The 27,373-nt window shown below is 40.9% G+C and overlaps 1 protein-coding gene across 1 annotated transcript; it reads right to left on the bottom strand.

The window, feature by feature from the left end:
* Positions 1-14,996: 14,996 nt before the first annotated feature.
* Positions 14,997-18,376, bottom strand: LOC109209614 ((-)-germacrene D synthase-like). The gene is made up of 7 exons (XM_019372919.1): positions 18,204-18,376; positions 17,457-17,736; positions 17,001-17,373; positions 16,696-16,917; positions 16,437-16,578; positions 15,888-16,136; positions 14,997-15,550 (listed from the first exon to the last, which is right to left on the bottom strand). Exons 1-7 carry the CDS (start codon positions 18,294-18,296, stop codon positions 15,260-15,262), a joined length of 1,650 nt encoding a protein of 549 aa, XP_019228464.1. The 5' UTR covers positions 18,297-18,376; the 3' UTR covers positions 14,997-15,259.
* Between the last annotated feature and the right edge of the window lie 8,997 nt (positions 18,377-27,373).

Here is a 27,373-nt window from a genome sequence, read left to right as displayed (position 1 = left end):
ATTTTTAAAACCACAAAATCAAATCAAATTGAACTTACCATTTTCAAGGTAAACAGTTGGTATTGTGGAACCAAGTATTGAAGTAAGAATTGTTCTTGTTATTTCTTTCTCCCTGTTGTTATTATTTATTGTTTTGGTGAATGGGAGTGATAATGCACGAAGGGCGATGCCGTGTCATGTTGTGTGAGTGTTAATGCAAGAAGGGTGATGACGTGCCATGTTATGAGAGAGGTAATGCACTAAGGGTGATACCGTACCGTTTCTATTGATTCATATGGTGAGTTCGAGAGTAAAAGCACGAAGGGTGATGCCGTGCATTTTCTTTAACCGGGCTTACATGTTTATGTTCAAGGTATATCAGTTGATCAATTTCTCATTACTGCTATGATTTTCTATCTCGTAATCGCCTCAGCATGTCCCCCTCCCAGTATTACCTGTCTATCATTTACTTGCCATTTTGTACATATACTGTTAAATTGCACAGGTTTATTATGTATGTGTCTTGTCTTAGTCTCGTCACTACTTCGTCGAGGTTAGGCTCGACACTTACCAGTACATGGGGTCGGTTGTACTGATACTACATTGCACTTCTGTGCTGATTTTGGACCGGACCACCGGAGACTCAAGGTAGATCTGAGTGATCACAGACCTTGAAATCCCCGTCTATCTCTTTTGTTTTACTATTTCTTTAGTTCAAACAGTTCTATTTTTTTCTCACTTTTACTTGTAGAAAATCCTAGAATGTTCGTGAAATTGTGACACCAGATCCGGGTAGTAGTAAATGATGAGGTTATTATATTATTCGTTGTATTTCACATTAGCTATTTACTGTTGTTTACTGAATTGGTTAAGGTTTGGCTTAATAATTTTCTAACGTTGGCTTGCCTAGCAAGTGGAAATGTTAGGCGCCATCACGGTCCCGACAGTGGGAATTCCGGGGGCCTAGGTCTCACAATTCACGAGCAGGCTTAGTAGAGTGTGGAGGATCTGTACGGAGACGTCTGAACTTATCTCACAAAGTCTATAAAGTTTAGGAACAAATTTCACTTCTATTCTTCTCTGTCGTGCGATTTTGGATCTCTTATTGTTAATTGAACTCTTCTACTCTTAATCTCTTGCAGATGGCGAGAACACGTACCGCATCTTCAACTGAGCGGCGGTGAGAGCCCCTAGTGGAAGCTCCTACGAGGGGCAAGGGTCGAGGCGGAGGTCGTGCCATAGGTCGAGGCAGGGGCAGGGCTCAGCCTAGAGCCCGAGCAGCAGCACCAGCGACTGAGCCTCAGGTGCAGTTTGATGAGAAGGCTCCAACCCAGACTGTTCCAGCAGGACCAGCTCAGGTCCCGGAGGGGTTCATTGCCACCCCAGTGCTTTAGGATACATTGGTCCGTTTAGTGGGCCTCATGGAGAGTGTGCAGCAGGCCGGCACATTTCCTATAGCACCAGTCGTCTCTCAGGCTGGGAAGGAGCACAAACTCCAGCTATTCACACTCCGGAGTAGATGGCTCCCAAGTTTTGGATTCCAGCAACCCAGCCAGTTGGGGTAGTTCACCCGGGTGTTGCGGTACAGACCTGTGATGGATCAGCTATGTCCTCCGAGGCCTTATGGAGATTGGATAGGTTAACTAAGGTTTTCCCAGTTCACTTCAGCGGTGCATATTCAGAGGACCCCCTGGACTATCTAGACAGCTATCATGAGGTGTTACGGAACATGGGCATAGTGCAGATCCATAGGGTTGATTCTGTTGTCCACTTGTCGGGTTCCGCCAAAAAATGGTGGAGGGATTATATGTTGACCAGACCAGCTGGGTCGCCGTCTCTCACTTGGGACCAGTTCTCTTAGTTATTCCTTTAGAAGTTCCTTCCTATCACATTGAGAGAGGACTATCGGAGGCAGTTCAAGCGACTTCAGCAGGGCTCTATGTCTGTCACTCAGTACGAGACCCGATTTTTGGATTTGGCCCGTCATGCTATTTTTCTGCTTTCTACCGAGAGAGAGAGAGAGAGAGAGAGAGAGAGAGAGAGGAGGTCTATTGAGGGAATTGCTCAACCTATCAGATTGCAGATGGCTAAGGAGACTGGGAGTGAGATTTCTTTTCAGACAGCTGCCAATATTGCTAGGCGAGTCGAGATGGTACTAGCTTAGGGAGTGTTCAGGGATCTGACAAGAGACCTCGTTATTCTGGTGGATCCAGTGGTGCCTCATCTGGAGGAAGGGGTACTTTTGGTAGAGGCCATCCTCCCAGGCCGTTTCATTCAGCACTCCAGGCATCGCACGGTGCTTTTGGTGGTCGTGGCTATCATATACATTATTCCGATCAGTTGGCCTACAGTGCACCACTAGCTCCTATTAGTGCACCTCCTCTCCAGAGTTTTCGAGGTGGTTACTCAGGCCGACAGGGCCAGTTTTCGGGTCAGCAGTCGCAACAACTGAGGTCTTGTTATACTTGTGGTGATCTGAGGCACATTGCTAGGTTTTGCCCTCGAGCATCGAGAAGTTCTCAGCATCAGGGTTCTCATGCCATGGTTCCGGCATCGGGTACTTCACCGCCCTCTCAGCCATCTAGGGGTAGGGGTCAGGTAGCTAGAGGTGAATTCAGGGCATTAGAGGTTGAGGTCAGCCGCTTGAGGTGGAGACCAGCCAGTCAGGGCTCGTCCTCGAGATGTAGTTCAGAGTGGTGGGGCCCAGCCCCGATGCTATGCTTTTCCAGCCAAGCCTGAGGCTGAGTCATCTGACGTGGTTATCACAAGTACGATTTCAGTTTGCAGTAGAGATGCCTCAGTACTATTTGATCTGGGTTCTACTTATTCCTATGTGTCATCCTATTTTGCTTCACATTTGGTTGTGCCTCGTGATTCCTTGAGTTCCCCTGTGCATGTGTCCACCCCTGTAGGAGATGCTATCATTGTAGATCGTGTTTATCAATTGTGTGTGGTTACCGTTGGGAGTCTTGGGACTCGTGTAGATCTCCTACTTCTCGATATGGTCGATTTTGATATCATTTTTGGTATGGACTGGCTTTCACCCTATCATGCTATATTAGATTGTCACACCAAGACGGTGACCTTAGCCTTGCCGGGGTTGCCTCGATTGGAGTGGAGAGGGACTCCAAGCCACTCTACCAGCAAGGTTATCTCTCCCGTGAAGGCTCGGCATATGGTCGAGAATGACTGTTTAGCTTAATTTGCTTATGTTCGCGATTCGAGTGTGGAGGTTCCTTTCATGGATTCAGTATGTGTCGTTCATGAGTTTCCAGAGGTGTTTCCTGCAAACCTACCAGGGATGCCACCCGACAGAGATATCGACTTCTGTATCGATTTAGCCCCGGGCACTCAGCCTATTTCTATTCTGCCATACCGTATGGCCCCGCTAGAGTTGAAAGAATTGAAGGAGCAGTTGCAAGATTTGCTTGATAAGGGCTTTATTAGACCTAGTGTCTCCCCTTGGGGTGCGCCCGTGTTGGTTGTGAAGAAGAATGATGGATCGATGAGGATGTGCATAGATTATCGGCAGTTGAACAAAGTCACCATCAAGAACAAGTATCTGTTGCCAAGGATTGATGACTTATTTGATCAGCTTGCGGTGCCAATGTTTTTTCAAATATTGACTTGAGGTCTGGCTACCATCAGTTGAGGATTAGGGCATCCGATGTCCCTAAGACAGCTTTTCGGACTTGGTATGGGCATTATGAGTTTCTAGTGATGTCATTTGGGCAGACAAATGCCCCAACAACATTTATGGATTTGATGAACCGAGTGTTCATGCCCTATTTGGATTCCTTTGTGATTGTGTATATTGATGATATCTTGATCTATTCCCGCAGTCGAGAGGAGCATGAGCAGCACCTTCGGATCGTTCTTCAAAATCTGAAAGACAACCAGTTATATGCTAAGTTTTCAAAATACGAGTTTTGGTTGAGCTTAGTCGATTTCTTAAGGAATGTTGTGTCAGCAGAGGGTACTCAGGTGGATCCTAAGAAGATTGAGGCAGTCAAGAACTGGACTAGACCCACTTCAGCTATAAAGATCCGGAGTTTCTTGAGATTGGCGGGTTATTACCGTCAGTTTGTGGAGGGGTTCTCATCTATAGCAGCCTCGTTGACCAGGTCGACCCAGAAAGGTGCCTCGTTCAGATGGTCAGACGAGTGTAAGGCGAGTTTTCAGAAGCTCAAGACTACTTTGACTACGGCGCCGATGTTGGTGTTGACCACAGGTTCAGGGCCTTATACAGTATATTGTGATGCATCTCGTATTGGACTTGGTGCAGTATTGATGCTGGGTGGCAAGGTAATTGCATATGCTTCGCGGCAGCTGAAGGTTCATGAGAAGAATTACCATGTTCATGACTTAGAGTTGGCAGCCATTATTCATGCGGTGAAGATTTGGAGGCACTATCTTTACGGCGTGTAGTGTGAGGTATACACGTATCGTCGGAGTTTGCAGTATTTGTTCAAACAAAAGAAGCTCAATTTGAGGTAGAGGAGGTGGCTGGAACTATTGAAAAACTATGATATCACCATCTTGTATCATTCCGGGAAGGCCAATGTGGTGGACGATGCTTTGAGTAGGAAGTCAGCTAGTATGGGCAACCTTGCGTACATTCCAGTCAGTGAGAGACTGCCTGCATTAGATGTTCAGGCCTTGGCCAATCAGTTCGTGGAGTTGGATGTTTCGGAGCCTAGTCGTGTTCTAGCTTGTACGGTCACTCGGTCTTCATTGTTTGATCGCATCAGGGAGCGGCAGTATGTTGACGCTTATTTGCTTGTCCTTAGGGACACTGTCACGCCCCAAATTCGAGGGACATGACCGGCGCTCGACCGGGTAGCCCCAGTCAAGCGGACCTGGGTGCCTTTCCTACCCCACATGCTACCCCGCATTCTTTCATTACTTATTGGACGAAAGAAATAACCATATACAATTAAAAAGCACCTTTTTATTACAAAGCATACACACGGTACGTGATTTCTTAGCGTGGTTTACATTTTACATAGCCCAACATACAAGATACATATCACTTTAGTTCGTGACCCACATTTTCTGTCTACGGAGCCTCTAACATTGAAAAAGGATGATACAGTACTTGCCGGTAACAAGGCTCCGGCTATACCTTATACAAATATCAAGACAAGATCCCAAAACGAAGGCGGCATGAGCCACACAGGGCCACGGTCAGTGGAAAGTGATGAGGAGCTACGGTCGGTGGACTGGAGTACCTGCTATGGATCCACCTACAATCATAACACGAATGTAGCGCCCCCGGCAAAAGGGGCGTCAGTACACTCGAATTGTACAGGTATGTATGAACAAACTTTGTGCCAAGTAAACATCAAGCCATAGACAAGTAAGTAACAGTAATAGAAACAACAATCAAATCCATAAGAAGGAACAATCAAGCCAAACAAGTTTTACAAACTCTCCTGTTTCCCCTTCCACATTTCCACATCAATAAATTTCGCATTTTTGCTCATATTTTCATTTCAACAGTGATTTCGATCACTTTCCACCCTTATTACCTCGGCCACCCTTATTACCTCGGCCACCCTTATCACCAAAACCCACACCTTATTACTTCGTGTTGCGGCGCGCAACCCGATCCCACCGTACACTTTCATTTCACAAAAAATCACAACAACAACAATGAACAATTCACGAAGATCACAACAACACTTCTTAAGAAGTAGCAACAATCATTTACAAGTATCCCCATAACCGTTAATACTATTTCCGTCATATTCAACAATTCACAAGTGTTTTACGTTACAACAATACTTGTCCACGATAAGCCATAGATGTTACTATTACAATTATTCCAGTTGCATCACTTACAATTTCCTTCCGTCATTTGTTTCTCAGCTAATACCACAAATCATAGTCGCAATGATGCCAATAACACGAATTTCACAATTTACCCACGTAGATGCCACATACCAAACATTTGAACACCAACAAGGCGATTTTACAAGGTCAAGGTTAGCCATACATACCTGGAGCTGAATTCCTTTTTAATTTCTACTTCCAATTCACCAAATAATCTAGCAACGTCAATATAGTGCACAAATTAATACACATAACTTAGAATTCAAGGTTCACAATCACTACCCGCACATATTTACGTTATTAACCCCTTCTTTGCACAAGTCTTTGCTCCCACCCAATTATTCCTACTAGATTTTAGGTTCTAATAGACATGCATGCACAATTTCAACCATAACTTTCAAGAATTAATGCATGAGACTCCCCCCCCCCCCCCAGATTAAACCTGAAAATCAAGGAAAAAGGTTAGGGATTTTACCTGTAAGGATGGGGATGAGGACAATTACTTTGAATTTTCCCGGCCCGGATAGTTTTGAAGAACCAAATTGATGGAAATTGCTTTCTCTCTCAAGAACCCTCTCTTCCTCTCTCTTATTTTTGTTCAGAAGAATGTTAAAAATGAGGGATTGGGGTGTTTTATTACAAAGGGGTCGGGTTTTAAAATTTAGAAAAAATAGGAGCCCGAGCATGATCTGCGGTCGCATTCTACGATCGCAGAATCGAAATGAGGTCCGCAAATTGGACCGCAGAAGTGGCACCAAAACTCTGAAGGGTCTGTTTGGGTTTGCGACAGGAATGCGGTCCGCATTCCTGTTATGCGGTCGCATTTTGCACCGCAGAACTGACCTCCACAAATCCTTGAGGAATTTATGCGACGATTATGCGGTCCGCATATTGGTTATGCGATCGCATAATGGACCGCATCTTCAACATCAATTTTGACAATTCTTCTGTTTCACTCTGCAGCAGAAATGCGGTCCGCATAACTGATCTACGACCGCATTCTGGACCGCATAATGGCAATTTTCTGGAAAATTTTGACTCTTGGTTTTTAAGTGCAAAATCAGTAAAATATTACATATTCTCAACAGATATACGGAAATTTTGACTTGACGAAGTATTATGCCTCCGAGGCAAAGGATATTTATTCTTGATGGTGACTTTGTTAAGCTGCCGATAATCAATGCACATCCAAAGCGACCCATCCTTCTTTCTGACAAAAAGAACCGGAGCACCCCACGGCGACACACTCGGTCGTATGAACCCCTTCTCCAATAAATCCTTCAGCTGCTCCTTTAACTCCCTTAACTCTGTTGGCGCCATTCTATATGGTGGAATGGATATTGGCTGAGTATCTGGCAATACATCAATCCCGAAATCAATCTCCCTATCTGGCGGAATCCCTAGAAGCTCATCCGGAAACACTTCAAGAAACTCATTCACAACTGGCACGGACTCGGGGGCAGACACTCCTGAGGTGGTGTCTGCCACCCGGACCAAGTGATAGATACACCCCTTCTTTATCATCTTCGAAGTCTTAAGGTAAGAAATAAACCTACCCTTTGGCACCACACCATTTCCTTTCCACTCGATAACCGGCTCGTTAGGGAACTCGAGTCTCATGACTCTTGTCCGGCAGTCATGTTTTGCAAAGCACGAATAAAGCCAGTCCATCCCCATTATTACATCAAAATCTACCATTCCAAGCTCAATAAGATCGGCCGTGGTAACACGACCACACACCGTAACAACACAATTCCTATAAACTCGCGAGGCTGTAATAGAATCACCAACCGGAGTCGATATAGAGAACAGCTCATGAAGCTGTTCGGGTTCTGTCCCAAAACTTGAAGCAATGAATGGGGTGACATAAGATAAAGAGGACCCCGGATCAATAAGAGCAATCAATAGCCTGAACGGACAAGATACCTGTAACAACATCTGGAGAAGCCTCAGCACTCTGACAACCACTCAAAGCATAGAACCGGCTAGGTCCACCCCTACCACGAGCTCCATCCCTAGCTGCACCGCGCCCTGCTGGAGCTGGAGGACACACTGATGATGTAGCAACTGAAGAACTGGATGACTGGGCAGATCCCCTACCCATACCCTGACTGGGCGCACGGCAGTCCCGCTGGATGTGACCTCTCACCCCGCACCTATAACATACCGGAATATCCAAATAGCAAGTCTCTGTATGGAATCTCCCACATTTGGGGCATGTAGTTCCCCCCTACTGCTGAGACCCCACTCCTGGACGACCGGACTGACGGGACCTCCTACTGTCTGAACCTGGTCTCGAATGACTGCCCTGCTGATAACTGTGCATAGATGGCGGTGCACTCGCTGAGGACTGAGCATAAGACTGGGATGGCCCTGATGACCCTCTCCCCGGAACTGGTCTCCCTGAGTGGCCCATTGACCGGGCCCTGCTGCTACTCTCCCTTTCTGCCCGAATCTTCAACTTTCTAGCCTCTGTGGCCTGAGCGAATCCTACAATCTTTCCATAATTCATATCTGAGTGCAAGGCCGCTGTAGCAGCCTCATTCACCACCAAAGGACTAAGACCCTGAACGAAGCGCCGAACTCGAGCATCCATGGTCGACACTAACTGAGGAGCATACTTGGACAACCTCACAAACTCCATGTGGTACTCCCAAACACTCATGCTGCCCTGTTTGAGAACCTCGAACTCAGAGGCACGGGCTGCCATTGCCTCGGCAGGCAAGAAATGGTCCATAAAGGCATCTACAAACTCGTCCCATCTAGCCGGAGGTCTTCCCTCCTCACGGGAATCCTCCCGCATCTCAAACCACGAACGCGCTGCTCCCCTCAACTTGTATGAAGCCAACTCAACCCCCTCTATCTCTGTAGCCTTCATCACTCGAAGGGTCTTATACATCTCATCAAGGAAATCCTGCGGATCGGCCTCTGGGTCTGTGCCTGAGAATTCTGGAGGGGCCAATCGTAGAAACTGGTGGACTTTGGAGCTGGCAGAATCTCCCTGTCCGCTGGAGGACACAGGGGCATCATGAGATCTCTAGGCCTGGGTCAACATACGGATGGCTCCTCTAAGGTCCCCATTAGAAACCTCGGGACCGGAAGCTGGAACTGCATCAGAATCAGGAATATCGGCGGGAGGGATGGTGGCACCCTCTGCCGCAACCGAAACAGGAATGATTTGATCTGGAATAGATGGATCGGGAAGATTCAAGGCCGGGGAGTCACTCTCACCCACGACATCAGGTACATGATTCACAGCCTCACTCGGGGTGGCATTGGCCCCAAGGCCGAGTCTATCTCTCTTCTTAGGTGCCATTACTGAAAAGATTTTGGAACAAAGCACGAGTTAGACATAGATACTTTCACATTTCACTTCACCGCACGATACAGAATGACAAAGAAGTGGGAAATTTCCTAAATGTCCATGCAGCCCCCCACTTATAGATGTGGTCGACTTCACACCGATAAGTAGGGCTCTACCATACACGGCTCCGAGACACCCTAGGACTCCTTTAAAACCTCGCTCTGACACCAAGTTTGTCACGCCCCAAATTCGAGGGACATGACCGGCGCTCGACCGGGTAGCCCCAGTCAAATGGACCTGGGTGCCTTTCCTACCCCACATGCTACTCCGCATTCTTTCATTACTTATTGGCCAAAAGAAATAACCATTTACAATTAGAAAACACCTTTTTATTACAAAGCATACACACGGTACGCGATTTCTTAGCGTGGTTTACATTTTACATAGCCCAACATACAAGATACATATGACTTTAGTTCGTGACCCACATTTTCTGTCTACGGAGCCTCTAACATTGAAAAAGGATGATACAGTACTTGCCGGTAACAAGGCTCCGGCTATACCTTATACAAATATCAAAACAAGATCCCAAAACGAAGGCGGCATGAGCCACACAGGGCCCCGAAAGGAAAGGGGCTCACCAATTCAGCAGATGGAAAGTGATGAGGAGCTACGGTCGGTGGACTGGAGTACCTGCTATGGATCCACCTACAATCATAACACGAAAGTAGCGCCCCCGGCAAAAGGGGCGTCAGTACACTGGAATCGTACTGGTATGTATGAACAAACTTTGCGCCAAGTAAACATCAAGCCATAGACAAGTAAGTAACAGTAATAGAAACAACAATCAAATCCATAAGAAGGAACAATCAAGCCAAACAAGTTTTACAAACTCTCCTGTTTCCCCTTCCACATTTCCACATCAATAAATTTCGCATTTTTGCTCATATTTTCATTTCAACAGTGATTTCGATCACTTTCCACCCTTATTACCTCGGCCACCCTTATCACCACAACCCACACCTTATTACTTCGCGTTGCGGCGCGCAACCCGATCCCACCGTACAGTTTCATTTCACAAACAATCACAACAACAACAATGAATAATTCACGAAGATCACAACAACACTCCTTAAGAAGTAGCAACAACAATTTACAAGTATCCCCATAACCGTTAATACTATTTCCGTCATATTCAACAATTCACAAGTGTTTTACGTTACAACAATACTTGTCCACGATAAGCCATAGATGTTACTATCACAATTATTCCAGTTACATCACTTACAATTTCCTTCTGTCATTTGTTTCTCAGCTAATACCACATATTATATTCGCAATCATGTCAATCACATGAATTTCACAATTTACCCACGTAGATGCCACATACTAAACATTTGAACACCAACAAGGCGATTTTACAAGGTCAAGGTTAGCCATACATACCTGGAGCTGAATTCCTTTTTAATTTCTACTTCCAATTCACCAAATTATCTAGCAACGTCAATATAGTGCACAAATTAATACACATAACTTAGAATTCAAGGTTCACAATCACTACCAGAACATATTTAGGTTATTAACCCCTTCTTCGCACAAGTCTTTGCTCCCACCCAATTATTCCTACTAGATTTTAGGTTCTAATAGACATGCATGCACAATTTCAACCATAACTTTCAAGAATTAATGCATGAGACTCCCCCCCCCTAGATTAAACCTGAAAATCAAGGAAAAAGGTTAGGAATTTTACCTGTAAGGATGGAGATGAGGACAATTACTTTGAATTTTCCCGGCCCGGATAGTTTTGAAGAACCAAATTTCTCAAGAACCCTCTCTTCCTCTCTCTTATTTTTGTTCAGAAGAATGTTAAAAATGAGGGGTTGGGGTGTTTTATTACAAAGGGGTCGGGTTTTAAAATTTAGAAAAAATAGGAGCCCGAGCAAGATATGCGGTCGCATTCTGCGATCACAGAATCGAAATGCGGTCCGCAAATTGGACCGTAGAAGTGCCCCCAAAACTCCGAAGGGTCTGTTTGGGTCTGCGACAGGAATGCGGTCCGCATTCCTGTTATGCGGTTGCATTTTGCACCGCAGAACTGGCCTCCACAAATCCTTGAGGAATTTATGCGACGATTCTGCGGTCCGCATATTGGTTATGCGATCGCATAATGGACCGCATCTTCAACATCAATATTGAAAATTCTTCTGTTTCACTCTGCGGCAGAAATGCTGTCCGCATAACTGATCTGCGACATCATTCTAGACTGCATAATGGCAATTTTCTGGAAAATTTTGACTCTCGGTTTTTAAGTGCAAAATCAGTAAAATATTACATATTCTCAACACATATACGGAAATTTTGATTCGACGAAGTGTTATGCCTTGAGTACAAATTTCACGGGGCCTTACAGACACAGTGCGGCACGGTAATTCCAAGCAGGTTACAGTTGAAGATGATGGAGTTTTGAGGATGCAGGGTCGTATTTGTGTACCTAATGTGGATGGACATCGTGAGTTGATTCTGGAGGAGGCCCACAGTTCCCGGTATTCTATCCATCCGGGCGCCACCAAGATGTATCAGGACTTGCGGCAGCATTAATGGTGGAGGAGAATAAAGAAGGATATAGTGGCAGATGTAGCTCGGTGTCTAAAATGTCAGCAAGTAAAGTACGAACATAGGAAACCTGGTGGTTTACTTCAGAAGATAGACATTCCTGAGTGGAACTGGCAGAGTATTACTATGGATTTTGTTGTTAGACTCCCACGGACTTAGAGGAAGTTAGATGCAGTTTAGGTCATTGTGGATAGACTGACCTAGTCAACGCATTTCATTCCTATGGCAGTTACCTATTCTTCAGAGCGGTTGGCAGAGATTTATATCCGCGAGATCGTTCGTCTCAATAGTGTGCCCGTGTCTATCATTTCTAATCGAGGTACGTAGTTCACCTCCCATTTCTGGAAGGCAGTGCAGCGTGAGTTGGGCACGGAGGTCGAGTTGAGCACAGCATTCATCCTCAGATGGACGGACAGTCCGAGCGCACTATTCGGATATTAGAGGATATGTTTCGCGCTTATGTTATAGACTTCGGAGGTTCGTGGAATCAGTTCTTTCCACTAGCGGGGTTTGCCTACAATAATAGCTATCAATCGAGCATCCAGATGGCTCCCTGTGAGGCATTATATGGTAGGCGGTGTCGATCGCCGGTTAGAAAGTTTGAGCCGGGGGAGGCTCGGTTATTGGGTACAGGATGCCTTGGATAAGGTTAAGATCATTCGGGATAGACTTCGCACAACTCAGTCCAGGCAGAAGAGTTATGCCGACTTAAGTCCGTGATGTTGCATTCATGGTCGGAGAGAGAGTGTTGCTCCGTGTGTCACTCATGAAGGGTGTAATGAGGTTTGGAAAGAAGGGAAAGTTGAGCCCTAGATACATCGGACCTTTTGAGATTCTTGAGCGAGTGGGAGAAGTGGCTTACAGACTTGCGTTGTCACCTGGTTTATGAGCGGTCCATCTAGTGTTCCATGTGTCCATACTTCGGAAGTATCACGATGATCCGTCCCACGTGTTATATTCCAGCTCTGTCTAGTTGGACAAGGATTTGACCTATGAGGAGGAGCTGGTGGCTATTCTAGCCCAGCAGGTTCATCAGTTGAGATCAAAGAGTTATCCTTCAGTTCGAGTGCAGTGGAGGAGTCAGCCCGTCGAGGCAACTACTTGGGAGTCCGAGTCGAACATGCGGAGTAGATATCCCCACCTTTTCACCCGTTCAGGTACTTTTCTATGTCCGTTCGAGGACGAACGGTTATCTTAGAGGTGGAGAATGTGATGACCCGAAAGGTCATCTTATATTTTAGAACTCAATTCTGCGCTTTTAAGCCTTAAAATCTCATTTTTACCCTCCTCGATTTGCGTGCACTCTCCCGGCGTGTTTTCGGAAAGCTTTTATGTTAAAAGTTGATAAAAATAAGAAATTTTGCCTAAAAACTTCATTTGAGCTGACTTCGGTTAACATTTTTGATATACGGACCCTGATACATGTTTTGATGGTCTCGATGGGTCCGTATTGTGATTTGGGACTTGAGGGTGCCCGAAATCGAAATCGGAAGTCCCTAGCCCGAGATATCGGAGTTTGTCAAAATTTGAAAGTTAAAGATTTAATGAAATGGAAATGTTTGACCGAGGTTTGACTTTTTGGATATCGGGTCCGTATTTTGGTTCCAGAACCCGTTATAGGTCGAATATCACATTTATGACTTGTCTGTTAAATTTGGTGAGAAACAGAGTTGGTTTGACGTGATTCGGACGTCCAGTTGTGAAAATAGAAGTTTCAAAGTTTCCTTGAAAATTTCATTTGATTTGGTGTTCAATTCGTAGTTCTAGGTGTTATTTTGGCGATTTGATTGCGCGGGGAAGTTCGTATGATATTTTTAGTGTTGTGTGCACTTTTGGTTTACAGCCCCGAGGGCTCGGGTGAGTTTCAGATAGGCTACGTGGTGAAATTGGACTTAGAATATTTTTTGCTGGTGTCTGCAGTTTCTGGGAACTGGCCTCTGATCTCGCATTTGCAAGATCACAGTTCGCATTTGCGAGCATGACAGTCTCTCATTTGCAAGCTACTCATCGCAAATGCGAAGAGTAGCTAGGCCATACAGTCATCGCAATTGCGAGAAATACTTTGCATTTGCGAAGTGAGTCTGGGAGGGCAGTGATCGCAAATGCGATCATTGAGTCGCATTTGTAGAAGTTCAAGTGTGCATTTGCGAACTTATCTTCGCATTTGCGAATGCAGTAGAAGTGTGAAGGGCTTCGCATTTGCGATGGCTCCTTCGCATTTGCGGGCATCGCATTTGCAAAGCCCAGGCTGCATTTGCGACATCTGCAGGTAGTAAAACTTGACTTAGACGGGATAATGCATGTGAGGGAGAGTGATAATGCAAGGGCGATGCCGTGCCATGTTTTGTGAGTGTTAATGCATGAAGGGTGATGATGTGCCATATTGTGAGTGTTAATGCACGAATAGTGATGCCGTGCCATTTTATGAGAGAGTTAATGCACGAAGGGTGATGCGATGTCGTTTCTATTGATTCATATGGTGAGGTCGAGAGTAAAAGCACGAAGGATGATGCCGTGCATTTTCTTTTAGTGGCTTACTTGTTTATTTGTTCAAGGTATATCGGTTCATCAGGTTCTCATTACTGCTGTGATTTTCTATCTCATAATCCCCTCACCATGTCCTCCTCCCGGTATTATCTGTCTATCTTGTACTTGCCGTTATTTTGTACATATACTGTTAAATTGCACAAGTTTATTATGCATGTGTCTTGCCTTAGCCTCGTCACTATTTTGTCGAGGTTAGGTTCGACAATTACCAGTACATGAGGTCGGTTGTACTGATACTACACTGCACTTCTGTGCAGATCTTCGCATTGGTCCCTGTTGATCGAGAGGCATAGCAGCTCGGACCGGACCACCGGAGACTAAAGGTAGATCTGTCGGCGTTCACAGACCTTGAAGTCCCCATCTATCTCTTTTGTTTTACTGTTTCTTTCATTCAAACAGTTGTATTTCTTTCAGAATTTTACTTCTAGAAAATCCTAGAATGTTCGTGAAATTGTGACACCAGATCCGGGTAGTAGTAAATAATGAGGTTATTTTATTATTCCGCACTCGCTTTATTTCACTTTAGCTATTTACTGTTGTTTACTGAATTGGTTAAGGTTTGGCTTAATAATTTTCTAATATTGGCTTGCCTAGCAAGTGAAAATGTTAGGCGCCATCACGATCCTGACGGTGGAAATTCCGGGTCGTGACACCCCCCACCCAATCCCAACCTAATACTAAAAACATTAAAAATAGTAAAACAGTACAAAGTCCAAAATTTGATAAGATGTCATGTATATAACTTATTATAAGTATTACAAAAGAGCAACTCCAACAACTAAACAAATTACACGAAACCAAATGATATTCATTCCAATACGTACATTTAGCTTATCCAAATATAAGCATTGTCTGTTTGCCCTGGAACCAGCAACCCAAATCTTTTTGCGCGCACACACATATATATAAAAGCATTCTAGAGTTGCAATTTTAGTGTTTTTTTTTTCCTTCATTTTCTTTATGTTTTTCCTTTTCAAGTTCTCATATTGTAATGGGATCAACTAGCACCAGAGAAACGATGTCTTTGAAGTTATTTTTGGAAACAGTATAAGCATCTTCATCTTTATATACGAACTCACACATCCTAGCAAGGTTGAGCAGTGGCATTAGCAGAACTTTTGGTACATCGGTAGGTTCTAGGCATCCTCGATTCAAATCCTTCCATTTATTCTTCAGTATTTTCCTAATCTCCCTGCATGCTTCTTCCTTTGTGACACCATATTCGTTCATGTAACACTCGACACCTGTTACATCTCCTCTTTCTACTTCTCTCTGCATATCCATATAAAGAGCAACAATTATTAGAACACAAGAGCTAAAATTGCTGTGTAAACTAAATGGTATGAACTATGATTTAAGGGTCGTATCTAATATTATAGGTGTGCGTTCAATTGAACTCATATATTTTAGTCTAGACCTATATTTATTTGTGCAAAACCCATTAGAGTGTGAACCTCGAAGTATGAACTCATAAGTACTACTACAAGGAATAAGTATATATTTGTTAATATTTAGGGTTGAACTAAAAAAACTAGAAAACATTATTTCCTACTATGCTTGTTATTCCAATATTTAAGGTTGAATTAAAAAATCTACTTATATAGTATACCTCATGGGAAACAATATCATTCGATAATCTACCAATGATAGAGGAAGCAAGGAGAACTGGAGGTTCACTTGCAATCCAATCGTATGCCTCCTTCGTTGCTTCATTTCCAATGCCTAACCAAGAGAGAGTCGCAAGACATGGGACAGTGCTAGTTCGAATTCCATTCTTCACATACTGTTCCATTGTTGGGACATTATTCCCATGATACCATTCGGCTTCTTGAAAATAAGCCCTTGCCAACTTTTTCTTCTGAAAGGTACAAGAGTAAAAACTCATGAACAACGTAGATCGAACGGTGGAAAAGGCAACAACAATTTTATTTAACATCTTATAAACGCTCAATCAAGAAAAACCCTCTTCTTGAATTTACAATTTTTATTTATGCTACTGTACTCGGCTTTTCATTTTCACCATCTCCCCAAACTCCTTTGGGTCATTGGCCATGCATCAATTAACTGAGACATTGCTTATTAAAATTTCTGTGTACGCCCTGCATGAATCATCCTTAAAAAGTTTAATTTACTTATTAGCTATTCGCCACTTAATTACCGCAGTTATAGAATAGTTGACTCGAAATGACTTGTTATGATCACTTGCCAACTCTTTCTCCACTTCACTGTAAACATCTAGAAGTGCACGGTAAAAAATCTTCATATATGAGGGTAACTGTTCTGCAGCATCGATGTTCCACCTACGTTTACATCGGAAGGTGAGGTTATTAGTAAAATACTTAATTACTGTACAAGTTATTACATGGCAAACTAAAGCAGTAAGTTACAAAAAAAAATAAAAATAAAGATTGTACTACCTTTCTATTGAATTCGTGAGGAGAGTAAGCTCATCTAGTGTTCCATAGGTGTCATAGATATCGTCAGTAATAGAAACGAAGCATAACATTTTGGTAAGTATGTTTCTGCCAACCCTATACTGGGGCTCAAAGCTGTACACACCCAAACTCCAGACGTACAACTCGACTATTCTGTCTCTTGCAAAAGGTAATGCTTTTGCCAAGTCCAATTCTTTCCACCACCTAAAAAAATGTGAAGTTTGATCTGAAAATTGATGTATTCTTTTAGAAATAATTCAATGTTGTGATGTTAATTAGTAAATTACCTTGTGATATCACATAGTTCCCTTTTATGCATTTTCTGCAATATGTTGAAGTCCAACTTTGCGAAATTTAGTAACACTTCATCACATGATTTATCTTCTTGGTATAACGATATGTATTTCCTCGCTGCTACTATCACCATAGTATAGTTGATTGGATACTTTAGTGCATTCCTGACTTGCGTCGCGAGAGAATTGCTCAATGTAGGCAACAATAGCTTCAAATGAGTGGTGGTGAAATTATCTGCTTCGTCCAATATTTCTTCACCGTGTACTCTGAATTGTGCTGCCTCAAACAAGCTCAACAATCCTTGCACGTCACTAACCAATGCTTTCTTGTAATATCCTTGATCGTCAGTGAACTTCCTAAAAGCATCTGATTCAATTCATCATATTTTATGAGGTCAGTGTCTAGAACTTAAACTCTTTTCAACAAAAACTCGAGTAACTATTGCATACCAGATGAGACATAATAACCGTGTTGCCTAAGTAATCGAAACCGCAGAGCAACAAGATGAAGGTCAGTTTCATCAGCTTCACCATTCAATTCTTCATAACAGCTATAGATACAGGCCAGTGACTCCTGAATCTCATGTTCAAAATGGTACGCTACTCCGAGACATTGGATTGCGTTTATCAGGTTCAGGTTTTGCAATGATTTGGAAGGAGCCATCACTAGCATTTTTCTTACTTCTTCCTTAAGGTGCTCATGCTGTTTCTTTTCCCCTTCATTGGCTCCCTGTGCGAGTAAATAAATATAACACTTTTTATATCTTTGTGCTCTCAATTATTTATTGTTGAGACACAATTAAGTAAATAAAAGTAAACGCTCTAACAGTATAAGATTTTAGATGAGATGGTTATACATTTTAACATGGTATCATAACAGTGAGACATCTTGAGTTGAAGTCTCACTGACATCCATTAACGAAAAAGAATTTTCACGTTCTTGGTCTAAGAAAAAGAATCAAACCGCACCTGAGGGGCATGTTGAAACACAATTAAATAAATAAAAATATGCCCTCTCTAACAGTTTAAAGTATTTGATGAAATATTTAGTCACATACTTCAACATTTACAAACAGATGGATCAATAGAATTGCGTCAACTGAAAATAAATGAGCAAAGACATAGCTACTAGTGTGTTAAAAACAAGAAGAATATGCGCAAAAAAAAAAAAAAGAAGTTCTTAAAATACAAATTTACCGAGAGATGAGCATAGGCAACAAAATGGTCTCCCCAAACAGTAGGATGATGATCGTCACACCGCCGTTTAACTTCTCCAGCATTCCTATCCATTTTTCTTCTTCTTTTAACGGAGTTCTTGGCTAGAAAACTAGAAATTAAGAGAAGTGAATTTTAAGAAATTCTGTCCAAGTTAGAAGTTCACATAGACATGAGTCTATTTATAAAGCTTTAAAAATTGTACTCCTACTAGTGATGACAATTTAAGGGCCAGTTGAGTGATCGTCTAATGTAAAATATTAGTGGTCCTTATGTTTCACGTTATGTGTTTTTACCTTCATTTTTTTATTTGTTAAAAAAGAAAGGTACTTTTATATTTGGTAAATTTTTAATTCTAAAATTCTTAAAATTTTCTTATATGAATAAAATGAATATTAAAGACCACAAATTTCAAAGAATAATTTTAGCACATTACACACATTTATAATTTAAACTTATAGATCCAAATGTCTGTCTCACTTTCTTAAACTCCATATCCATTTTTCGTCGTATTTTGCTAACAGTAGTTGAAACTAAAAGAAGTGAACTACTCAAAGAAATTCTGTTCAAGTACGAGTACTGTGTAGTATACAGAGACATGGGTCTATTTATAAAGCTTTTAAATAGTTATGGTGACAATTTAGCGTCCAGCCGCTTGATCCCTCTATTGTAAAAATATGTAATCCCTTCTTAAAAAGATTGCCGCTATTTTTTTATTAGATCGTTTAAAAAAGATTGCACATTCTTATTTTTTTTAATGGAAGCTTTTATAGTCACACAAATGCTACCGTATTTTTAAGGTGCCAAATTTTAAAAATCTTCCTCTTTTTATTGAGATGCATTTAAATTAATAAAAAGGTTAAATATTTGCGAATCTAAAAAGATTTTTCAAATATCCTATATTTAGTGGCACTATTCAAATATCAGATTAGATTACGATCGATACTTATCATATTAACTAGTTTCTCGGCATGTGCGTTGTGAATGTATGTTTAGTCTTGTAGTAAACAATGTTGTTAATAGAAATAAAACTTTGAGTAAATAATTAATTACACATAAAAGGATAATGTTCAAGTTTCTTTGAATTATCATGTGGATTATCACATGATACTTGTTTTGATCAAGATGATTGGATATTGTTTTAACCTACGAAGATGAATAATCAAAGTGTAATTAGATACATGTAATTTTGTTTCTTATTTTTGATTTTATAAGATACAAATTGTTTCTTATGTGAAGCGTTTTGACAATTGCATTTGAAGGCTGAAGCGTTGGCTTTCCTTCGCATAATCATATTTTATTTTATTTTTTATTATATAAGATATTTAGTTTAATGAAATAGGTATTTAGGTAATTTAAAATATGTGTGTGAAGGTTAAAATGAGATTTGAAGGAGAAACGTACAAGCTCAAAATGTGATGATTTGTTAATATTAAAATGCATCGATATTATTAAAACATTTCAAAACGTTAGTTTAGGGAGATTTTGCTGGTAAGGCTATCCGATTGGCAAAGCTCAGTTGGTTCTGGTTTAAGATTAATGTTAAAGGAAACGATTCAAGAAATAAAATAAGATAAAGTAGAGTTACAAGCATGAAACCTTCTTTAGTAGTGTAGCAAGCTAGGGTTCCAAAGAAAAGCAAACACCCTAGAGCACATACATTACCTTACTTATGGCGCAATGAAAAAGTATTGTTGAAATAGTATTTGATTGTATGGGCAAAATTATCACTCAATTTTTTATGGGTGAATTTATAAATTAATTTTTGACTTACAATGTTCCTACTTTTAATATAGTATGATATATTGGGATTGCCTTTACTTATTTAGCGGCACTATTCAAATAGACAAAATATCACGTTTTTCTATTGCAATTGGTTCACCTGTCCTATCAGCATGCCTTTAATTTTAGTAAGTACTAGGTGAGAATAGAACAGGCCCACAATGCAAAACAAAGAAATACGAACCAACCGTTCTTCTAGGTAGAAATTCAAAAATAGTTAGATTTATAAGTGGTTATTTAAAAAATAGTCACAGTTTGAAAAACAATCGAAATTTAGCTATTTTTCACGTAGGTAAAAATTCAAAAATAGTTAGATTTATAAGTGGTTATTTAAAAAATAGTCACAGTTTGAAAAATAATCGAAATTTTGCTATTTTTTACGTAAAAATAAATCTGAACGAAAAAACTGTTCAAAATCCGAAAAAATACTCCAGTATAATATATTGGAGTTTAAGTATAATATACTGGAGTTCCAGTATAATATACTGGAGTTGCAGTATAATATACCGGTCCAGCATAATATACTGGAGAATGGAGTACCGGTGCTCCAATCTCCAGTATATTATACTGGAACTTTTCCGCGTGTTGGAGTTCCAGCATAATATGCTGGAAGTTCATACACAGGTGCACCCATCTCCAGTATATTATGCTGGAATTTTCCGTGTTGCAGCAAAATAGTGAGTATTTTTCAATAATTTTTTAAACGCTGGCTATTTTTGAATCACCAATACGAAAACTGACTACGCCGTGCTATTTTTACGTTCTTCTACGGTCTACTTTCATCAAGATATCAATTATAAAGAGCAACTAATTGATCCCTTAGCGTCATTTTTGTTATTGTCAAATTATTATCTTCTCTTCTTGTCTCACCATGAGACTGATGAGACCTCCTTTATCTTCTTTTTTCCTCCTTTTATTTTTCTAGGTCCTAGCCGAAATATATCTAGTACTACAACGTTTCTTCTGAAAATATTGTTGGACTAGTATTGAGCCATGTATTTAAATTATTTGTAGTGTCATGATGTATGTTTAGTTTCAGTTTAGTATTTTCTATTTGGGTTGACCCGGTTATACATGAATTGTATATAAATGACATGTAGTTCCACTTTGGAACTAAGATACCCATTTCATCAAAATATCTGGCAGCTCCCATTCTATCGAACCTTCTGTTCTCTCTTGTTCATGTATGATTTCCAATTATCTCATCAAATCCAACATGGTATCAGGGCTTTCTATTAATGATCCGGCATAGATTTTGTGTTTTCATAGCTTCATTTCTCTGATTTTCTATGTTTCAGAGGAATCACAAAAAAAAAAAAAAAAACCTAGGATATAAATCAAAAACTAATGCAGTTTGATGGGTTTAAATGAAGCATAGAGTAATGCTCGGGGAAACATTCTTATGATGGAGTCTCTTCCAGACATCAGTAAAGTTTAAATGAAGCATAGAGTAATGCTCGGGGAAACATTCTTATGATGGAGTCTCTTCCAGACATCAGTAAAGCTTACTCACTGATTATTCAGGATGAGAAGCAAAGGGGTATAAATAATGTGCCTATTTTCCAATCTGACTCTGTCTCATTATCTGTTGGGACAAGCTACAATCAAAAAGCACCACAATCTGTCAATCCTAATCAGAGATACAATTTCAACAACCGCACAACTCAGAATTTCAACAATCCTACTACTCAGAATTTCAATAATCAAAAGGGTTATGTTGATCCTAAGAAGCTGTTTTGCATGTATTGCAAGAAAAATGGGCATGTGATAGAAAATGCTACAAACTTCATGGTTTTCCTCAAAATTTCAAGTTTGGAAATAAGAATGTGCGGATTGTTGCTAATGTGCTTTCTTCTGCTGATCCAACATCTGATGGCGGTCCTGACACTGCTCTTTCCCCAAATACAATTACTCCAGAACAATACAAGCAGATCATGAATATTTTTCAAAATGTTCAGGTTGATGATCCACAGAATCAGAATCAGTCCGTCTCTAGTGCAGCTAATTTTACAGGTATACCTGCCTATTATTCTCTCTCAATCTACAGGAGTTATGCTTGTTTAAGTAGTGTGCTAAATTCTGATACTTGAATTTTAGATTCTGGAGCATCAGATCACATGACCTCCAACAAATCATTACTCACCAATTTAACTAACCTATCTATCTCATATCTTGTCACTTTACCTAATGGCTATAAAGTGAAAGTCACATCTATTGGCACTGTCCAAGTCAATTCCCATGTTACTTTGTCCAAAGTTCTATATGTGCCTACTTTCAAGTATAATCTTATTTCAGTTCACAAACTTTTAATTAATACTTCTTCTCTAGTATATTTTACACAATTTGCATGTTACTTACAGGGCCCTTCTCCGAAGAAGCCATTGGAACTTGGTAAGATGGCTGAAGGGCTCTACTTGATCAATCCCAGAATTTCTTCAACTTCTTCTACTGCAGAATCATATTCTCCCTCAACTTTTATTCATGTTCCTATATCTGTTCATGTAAATATAATAAATGTAAATAAGTCCCATGTTTTGCGGCACCATAGATTGGGACATCTTCCATTTTCAAAATTGCAGAGAATAGAATGTCTGAATGTTCCTACATGTAATAGACAACCTTTCCTTTGTGAAATTTGTCCTCTTGCTAGACAACAAAGACTTCTTTTTTCTCACAGTGAATCTTATTCTTCTCGTTTATTTGATCTTATTCATGTGGATGTTTGGGGACCATATCATACTGCAACACAAAAATCATATAAATATTTCCTGACAATTGTGGATGATTATAGTAGATATACATGGACACATCTTCTTAGTCACAAAAGTAATGCATTGTCTGTCCTAAAATCTTTCTTTTGCACGATTGAAACCTAGTTTAACATCAAAATTAAAACCATAAGAACAGATAATGCCTTGGAACATGGAACCAGTCGTGAAGCCACAACATATTTCCTCTCCAAAGGTGTGATGCACCAAAATTCTTGTCCCTATACACCTCAACAAAATGACATTGTCGAAAGAAAGCACAAACATTTGCTGGGAACAGCAAGAGCCCTATTGTATCAGTCCAAACTTCCCATTCATTTCTGGGGTGATTGTATTTTCACTGCAACATATTTGATCAATAGATTTCCCCGTTCAGTGTTATCTGGGAAGACCCCATTTGAGCTTCTTTTCGGTCAAAAACCTTCCTACAGTCATTTGAGAAGTTTCGGTTGCTTGTGCTATGCAGTGGTTCCCAAATCCCTAAGAAATAAATTTTCACCAAGATCTAGTGCTTGCATATTATTAGGCTATCCCCCCTGGAAAGAAAGCTTATGAATTACTACAACTTTCAGGTAAAAAGATTCTTATTTCCAGCGATGTCGTCTTCCATGAGGACAACTTTCCTTATTCAGCTTCATCTACTCCCACAATTTTATTTCCAACTCTGCCACCTTACATAGATTCAGATTCTTCTCTTCCTCCCTCCAGTTCATCTTCTTCACCTCAGGATTCTATTATACCGTCTTCTACTCTTTCTCCTTCCTCTACTTCTTCTGAATCTCATCTTTCACCTGTTTCACCTGGCCCTTCCCCTTCTCCTGTCCCAACAACTTGATATCCCTCCAGAATTCATCATCCTCCTACATATTTGAACGATTACCTTTGTAGTTTTTCCTCTTCTTTTCCTCCCACTTTAACTTCTATCCCCGCCTCCAAGATCTGTATGCTTCAGCACCTTAAGTTCACGTAATCAGAGTTTAGTTCACACCTTAGATACTGTACTTGAGCCATTAACTTATCAATAGGCAGCCTTGCAGCCAGCCTGGCAGGAGGCAATGTTGAAAGAATTTGAGGCTCTTGAGGCTAATGGGACTTGGGATGTGGTTCCTATACCCCCAGGAAGAAACCGATCGGTTGTAAATGGGTGTATAAAATAAAACATAAGGCCGATGGTATCATTGACAGATTTAAAGCTCGGTTAGTTGTAAGAGGTGATACACAACACGAACGTATAGACTATAATGAAAATTTCTCCCAGGTTGTTAAGATGACGACTATTAGATCTATTATAGCTGTGGCAATCAAAAAAGGTTGGTACATGTTTCAATTAGATGTTAATAATGCTTTTTTGCATGGGAATTTAGATGAGGAGGCGTACATGAAAATACCTCAAGGTATGCTGGTGGCTGGGAATAACATGGTTTGCAAGTTAAGAAAGTCCTTATATGGCCTCAAACAGGCCTCAAGACAGTGGTACTCCAAGTTAAGTAATTCTCTTATTTCTTTGGGCTACACAGTCTCTAAAAATGACTACTCATTGTTCATTAAATCTGATGTTGGTCATCTTACGATTGTTGCTGTTTATGTTGACGATATTCTTTTAACTGGAAATGATGATAAGGAAATGGCTGCCCTTAAACTGTTTCTAGATGAACAGTTTAAAATTAAAGACTTACGACACTTGCATTATTTTTTGGGTCTGGAAATTCTGGCTGAATCTGGTGGTGTCATAGTTTGCCAAAGGAAGTTTGCACTGGATCTTTTGTCTGAATTTGATCACCTGGATTGCAAGTCCGTCACCGGCCCTTTGGACACTAATCTGACATCTTTAGTAGAGGCTGGGGAGCCCCTATCAGATCCTGCTCTTTATCGGAAATTGGTTGGAAAATTAAATTTTCTCACTAATACTAGACTTGATTTGGCTTTTTCTGTTCAATACCTTAGTCAATTCATGCATGCTCCCACCTCGGCTCATCTATCTGCTGCTTATCATGTTCTTAAGTATGTTAGAGGAATATTGGGTCAAAGAATTTTCATGAATGCTGATTCTAATGTTTCTCTCCAAGCCTACTGTGACTCGGATTGGGCTGCTTGTCCGAGTTTTAGAAAGTCTGTGAGTGGTTATTTGGTATTACTTGGTGGCTCTCTTCTTACCTGGAAGTCGAAAAACAGCATACTGTTGCTTTATCTTTGGCTGAGGCTGAATACCGATCCATGAGAAGAGTGGTAGCTGAGCTTGCCTGGCTTACCAGCCTACTTCATGAACTTTCTGTCACTTCTATTGTTCCAGTTTTTGTTCATTGCGATATTCAGTCTACCATTTACATTGCACGGAATCCTGTCTTTCACGAGCGTATCAAACATATCGAGCTAGATTGTCATTTCGTCCGTGAAAAACTTCATGATGGGCTAATCTCATTGTCCTATGTTCCCAGCAAGTTGCAATTGGCAGATATGCTTACCAAGCCCCTATCTAGTATGACTCACAAGTTTATTTTGGGCAAGTTGGGTGTGGCTAATCACCCTCCTACTTGAGAGGGGGGGGGGGGGTGTTTGACTAGTATTGAGCCATGTATTTAAATTATTTGTAGTGTTATGATGTATGTTTAGTTTCAGTTTAGTATTTTATATTTGCGTTGACCCGGTTGTACATGGATTGTATATAAATGACATGTAGTTCCACTTTGGAACTAAGATATCCATTTCATCAAAATATCTGGCAGCTCCCATTCTATCGAACCTTCTGTTAGTATAAAAGTATTCATTTTAGTCAAAACATTCTTATATAGGATAATTTATACTTAATTCCAAGCATTGTTATATACTTCATAACTTTACCTGGCATGCAAAAACGATAATTTTAACAGTGTTAGAGCGTTGTAAAGTATTTAAAACTTATTGAAATTTTCAGAAATGCTACAGTTGGTATGGAAAATATTTTTAGTTTCCATGTTTGGTTGATCAAAATATTTTGAACAAAGGAAATATGTTCCTTAAATTAAAAAATGACTTTCTTGATGAAAGTAGGGAAATCAAATTAAATTTCATACATGATATTCCACGCTGATTGTCTTCTTCCTATTACCAATACCCCAACCCACTACCTCGCACCGCATCGCCCTAGCCCCATTATATACGGTCAAAATCAACTATGCTTGGTTTGGTGGGTTCGAGACCGATGGCAGAGTTCGAAGTTCGAAGACCAAAGTGACCGGTGAATGTCGAGGCTGAACGTGACCAGCCTCAAGATGATGCCATTATAAGTTTGTAACAGAATGAGCAAGATTCGTGCCACGTCCCCAAGATCATGGCGTAAACTCCGGAGTTTACTTGTACGAATCCGTACTAGGCGGTTAGATAGTTGTCCCAATAGGATTCTTTACTGTAAGTAAAAATGTACCTTATTTAGGGTTCCCCCCATTATATAAAGGGGACCCAATCATTTGTAAAGACCATCAATCATTTGGCAAAGAATATACTCTCTTACTTTTTGGCTCATATTTCGTCAGAATCATCTCTTTACCTAATTGTTCTTGCTTTATTTTTCTTAACCAACCTCGAGGCCACCTTAGCTCGAGGTCGAGACTGTCTCGCACGGATGGTTTGATTCTACTTATTTCCTTCATTTACACGCTAGTTTTCTTGGTTATTAATTAGTATTGAACTAAATCACATATCTTTAATACCGTAAATCAAATTAATTGTTACTTGTATTTTCGAGGTAAACTATTTGGCGCCCACCGTGGGGCTAAAGATAATCGTGATTATTTCAGTACTGATTCTGATAACACACGTTATTTTCACACTTGTTCTTGTCAAGAATTTTTGTTCTCAGGATAAAACATGTCAAACTCGCAAAACGCACCCGTACACGGCGATGATGGTCTTGGATTTCATGGAAAAAAATAATAATATAGGGGTCGGTGTGCCACCAATTAACCCTAGGGAAGCGCCAAATAGGGAACCAGTCAATATTAGTTCGCACATTGCTTCGGATGCGGATATAAGCGCAGACCCTAGAGGAAGTGTATGTAGGAAAGCTCGATCTGGGGGCCAAGGAACACAGGGTATAGGAGACGGGGGAGTCAACCTCTAAGTAATATTCGAAATGCCACAAGCTCAACAGGTCGCTATCGCTCAGCTTCAAAGTCAGCACAAAACTCCAAGTGTAGTCAAACCAGAAAGCACTCGACGTATTGAGCCGATACCAGAAAAATCAAACGATAATGGCTCGGGGACTGACCCCACGATTATGAGGATGCTCGAGGAACTCACCAAGAGAATCGAGTCCGGGGAGAAGAAGATTGAAGATAATGACAAGAAAGTTGAGACTTATAACTCCCGTGTTGATCAAATACTAGGAGCACCCCCGGTATTGAAAGGTTTGGATGCCAAAAAGTTCATACAAAAGCCATTCCCTCCGAATGCGGTGATAACTAGGGATTATGGTTCAATTTACACTCCTTCTTACTTGAGTTTTGAATAAAATGTGTACAAATAGTCCCAAAGGCTTACATGTTGTACTTGTTTGCAGGGTTTGGTACCAAAGGTGACAATTGGTACAAAACAAGCTACAAAGGGAGTGAACATGCACAAGTACCA

The sequence above is a fragment of the Nicotiana attenuata genome, unplaced genomic scaffold, assembly GCF_001879085.1.
Source record: "Nicotiana attenuata strain UT unplaced genomic scaffold, NIATTr2, whole genome shotgun sequence".
Taxonomy (NCBI): Eukaryota; Viridiplantae; Streptophyta; class Magnoliopsida; order Solanales; family Solanaceae; genus Nicotiana; species Nicotiana attenuata.
Note: the sequence above shows the minus strand (reverse complement) of the source record. Positions and strands in the feature narration are given on the sequence as shown.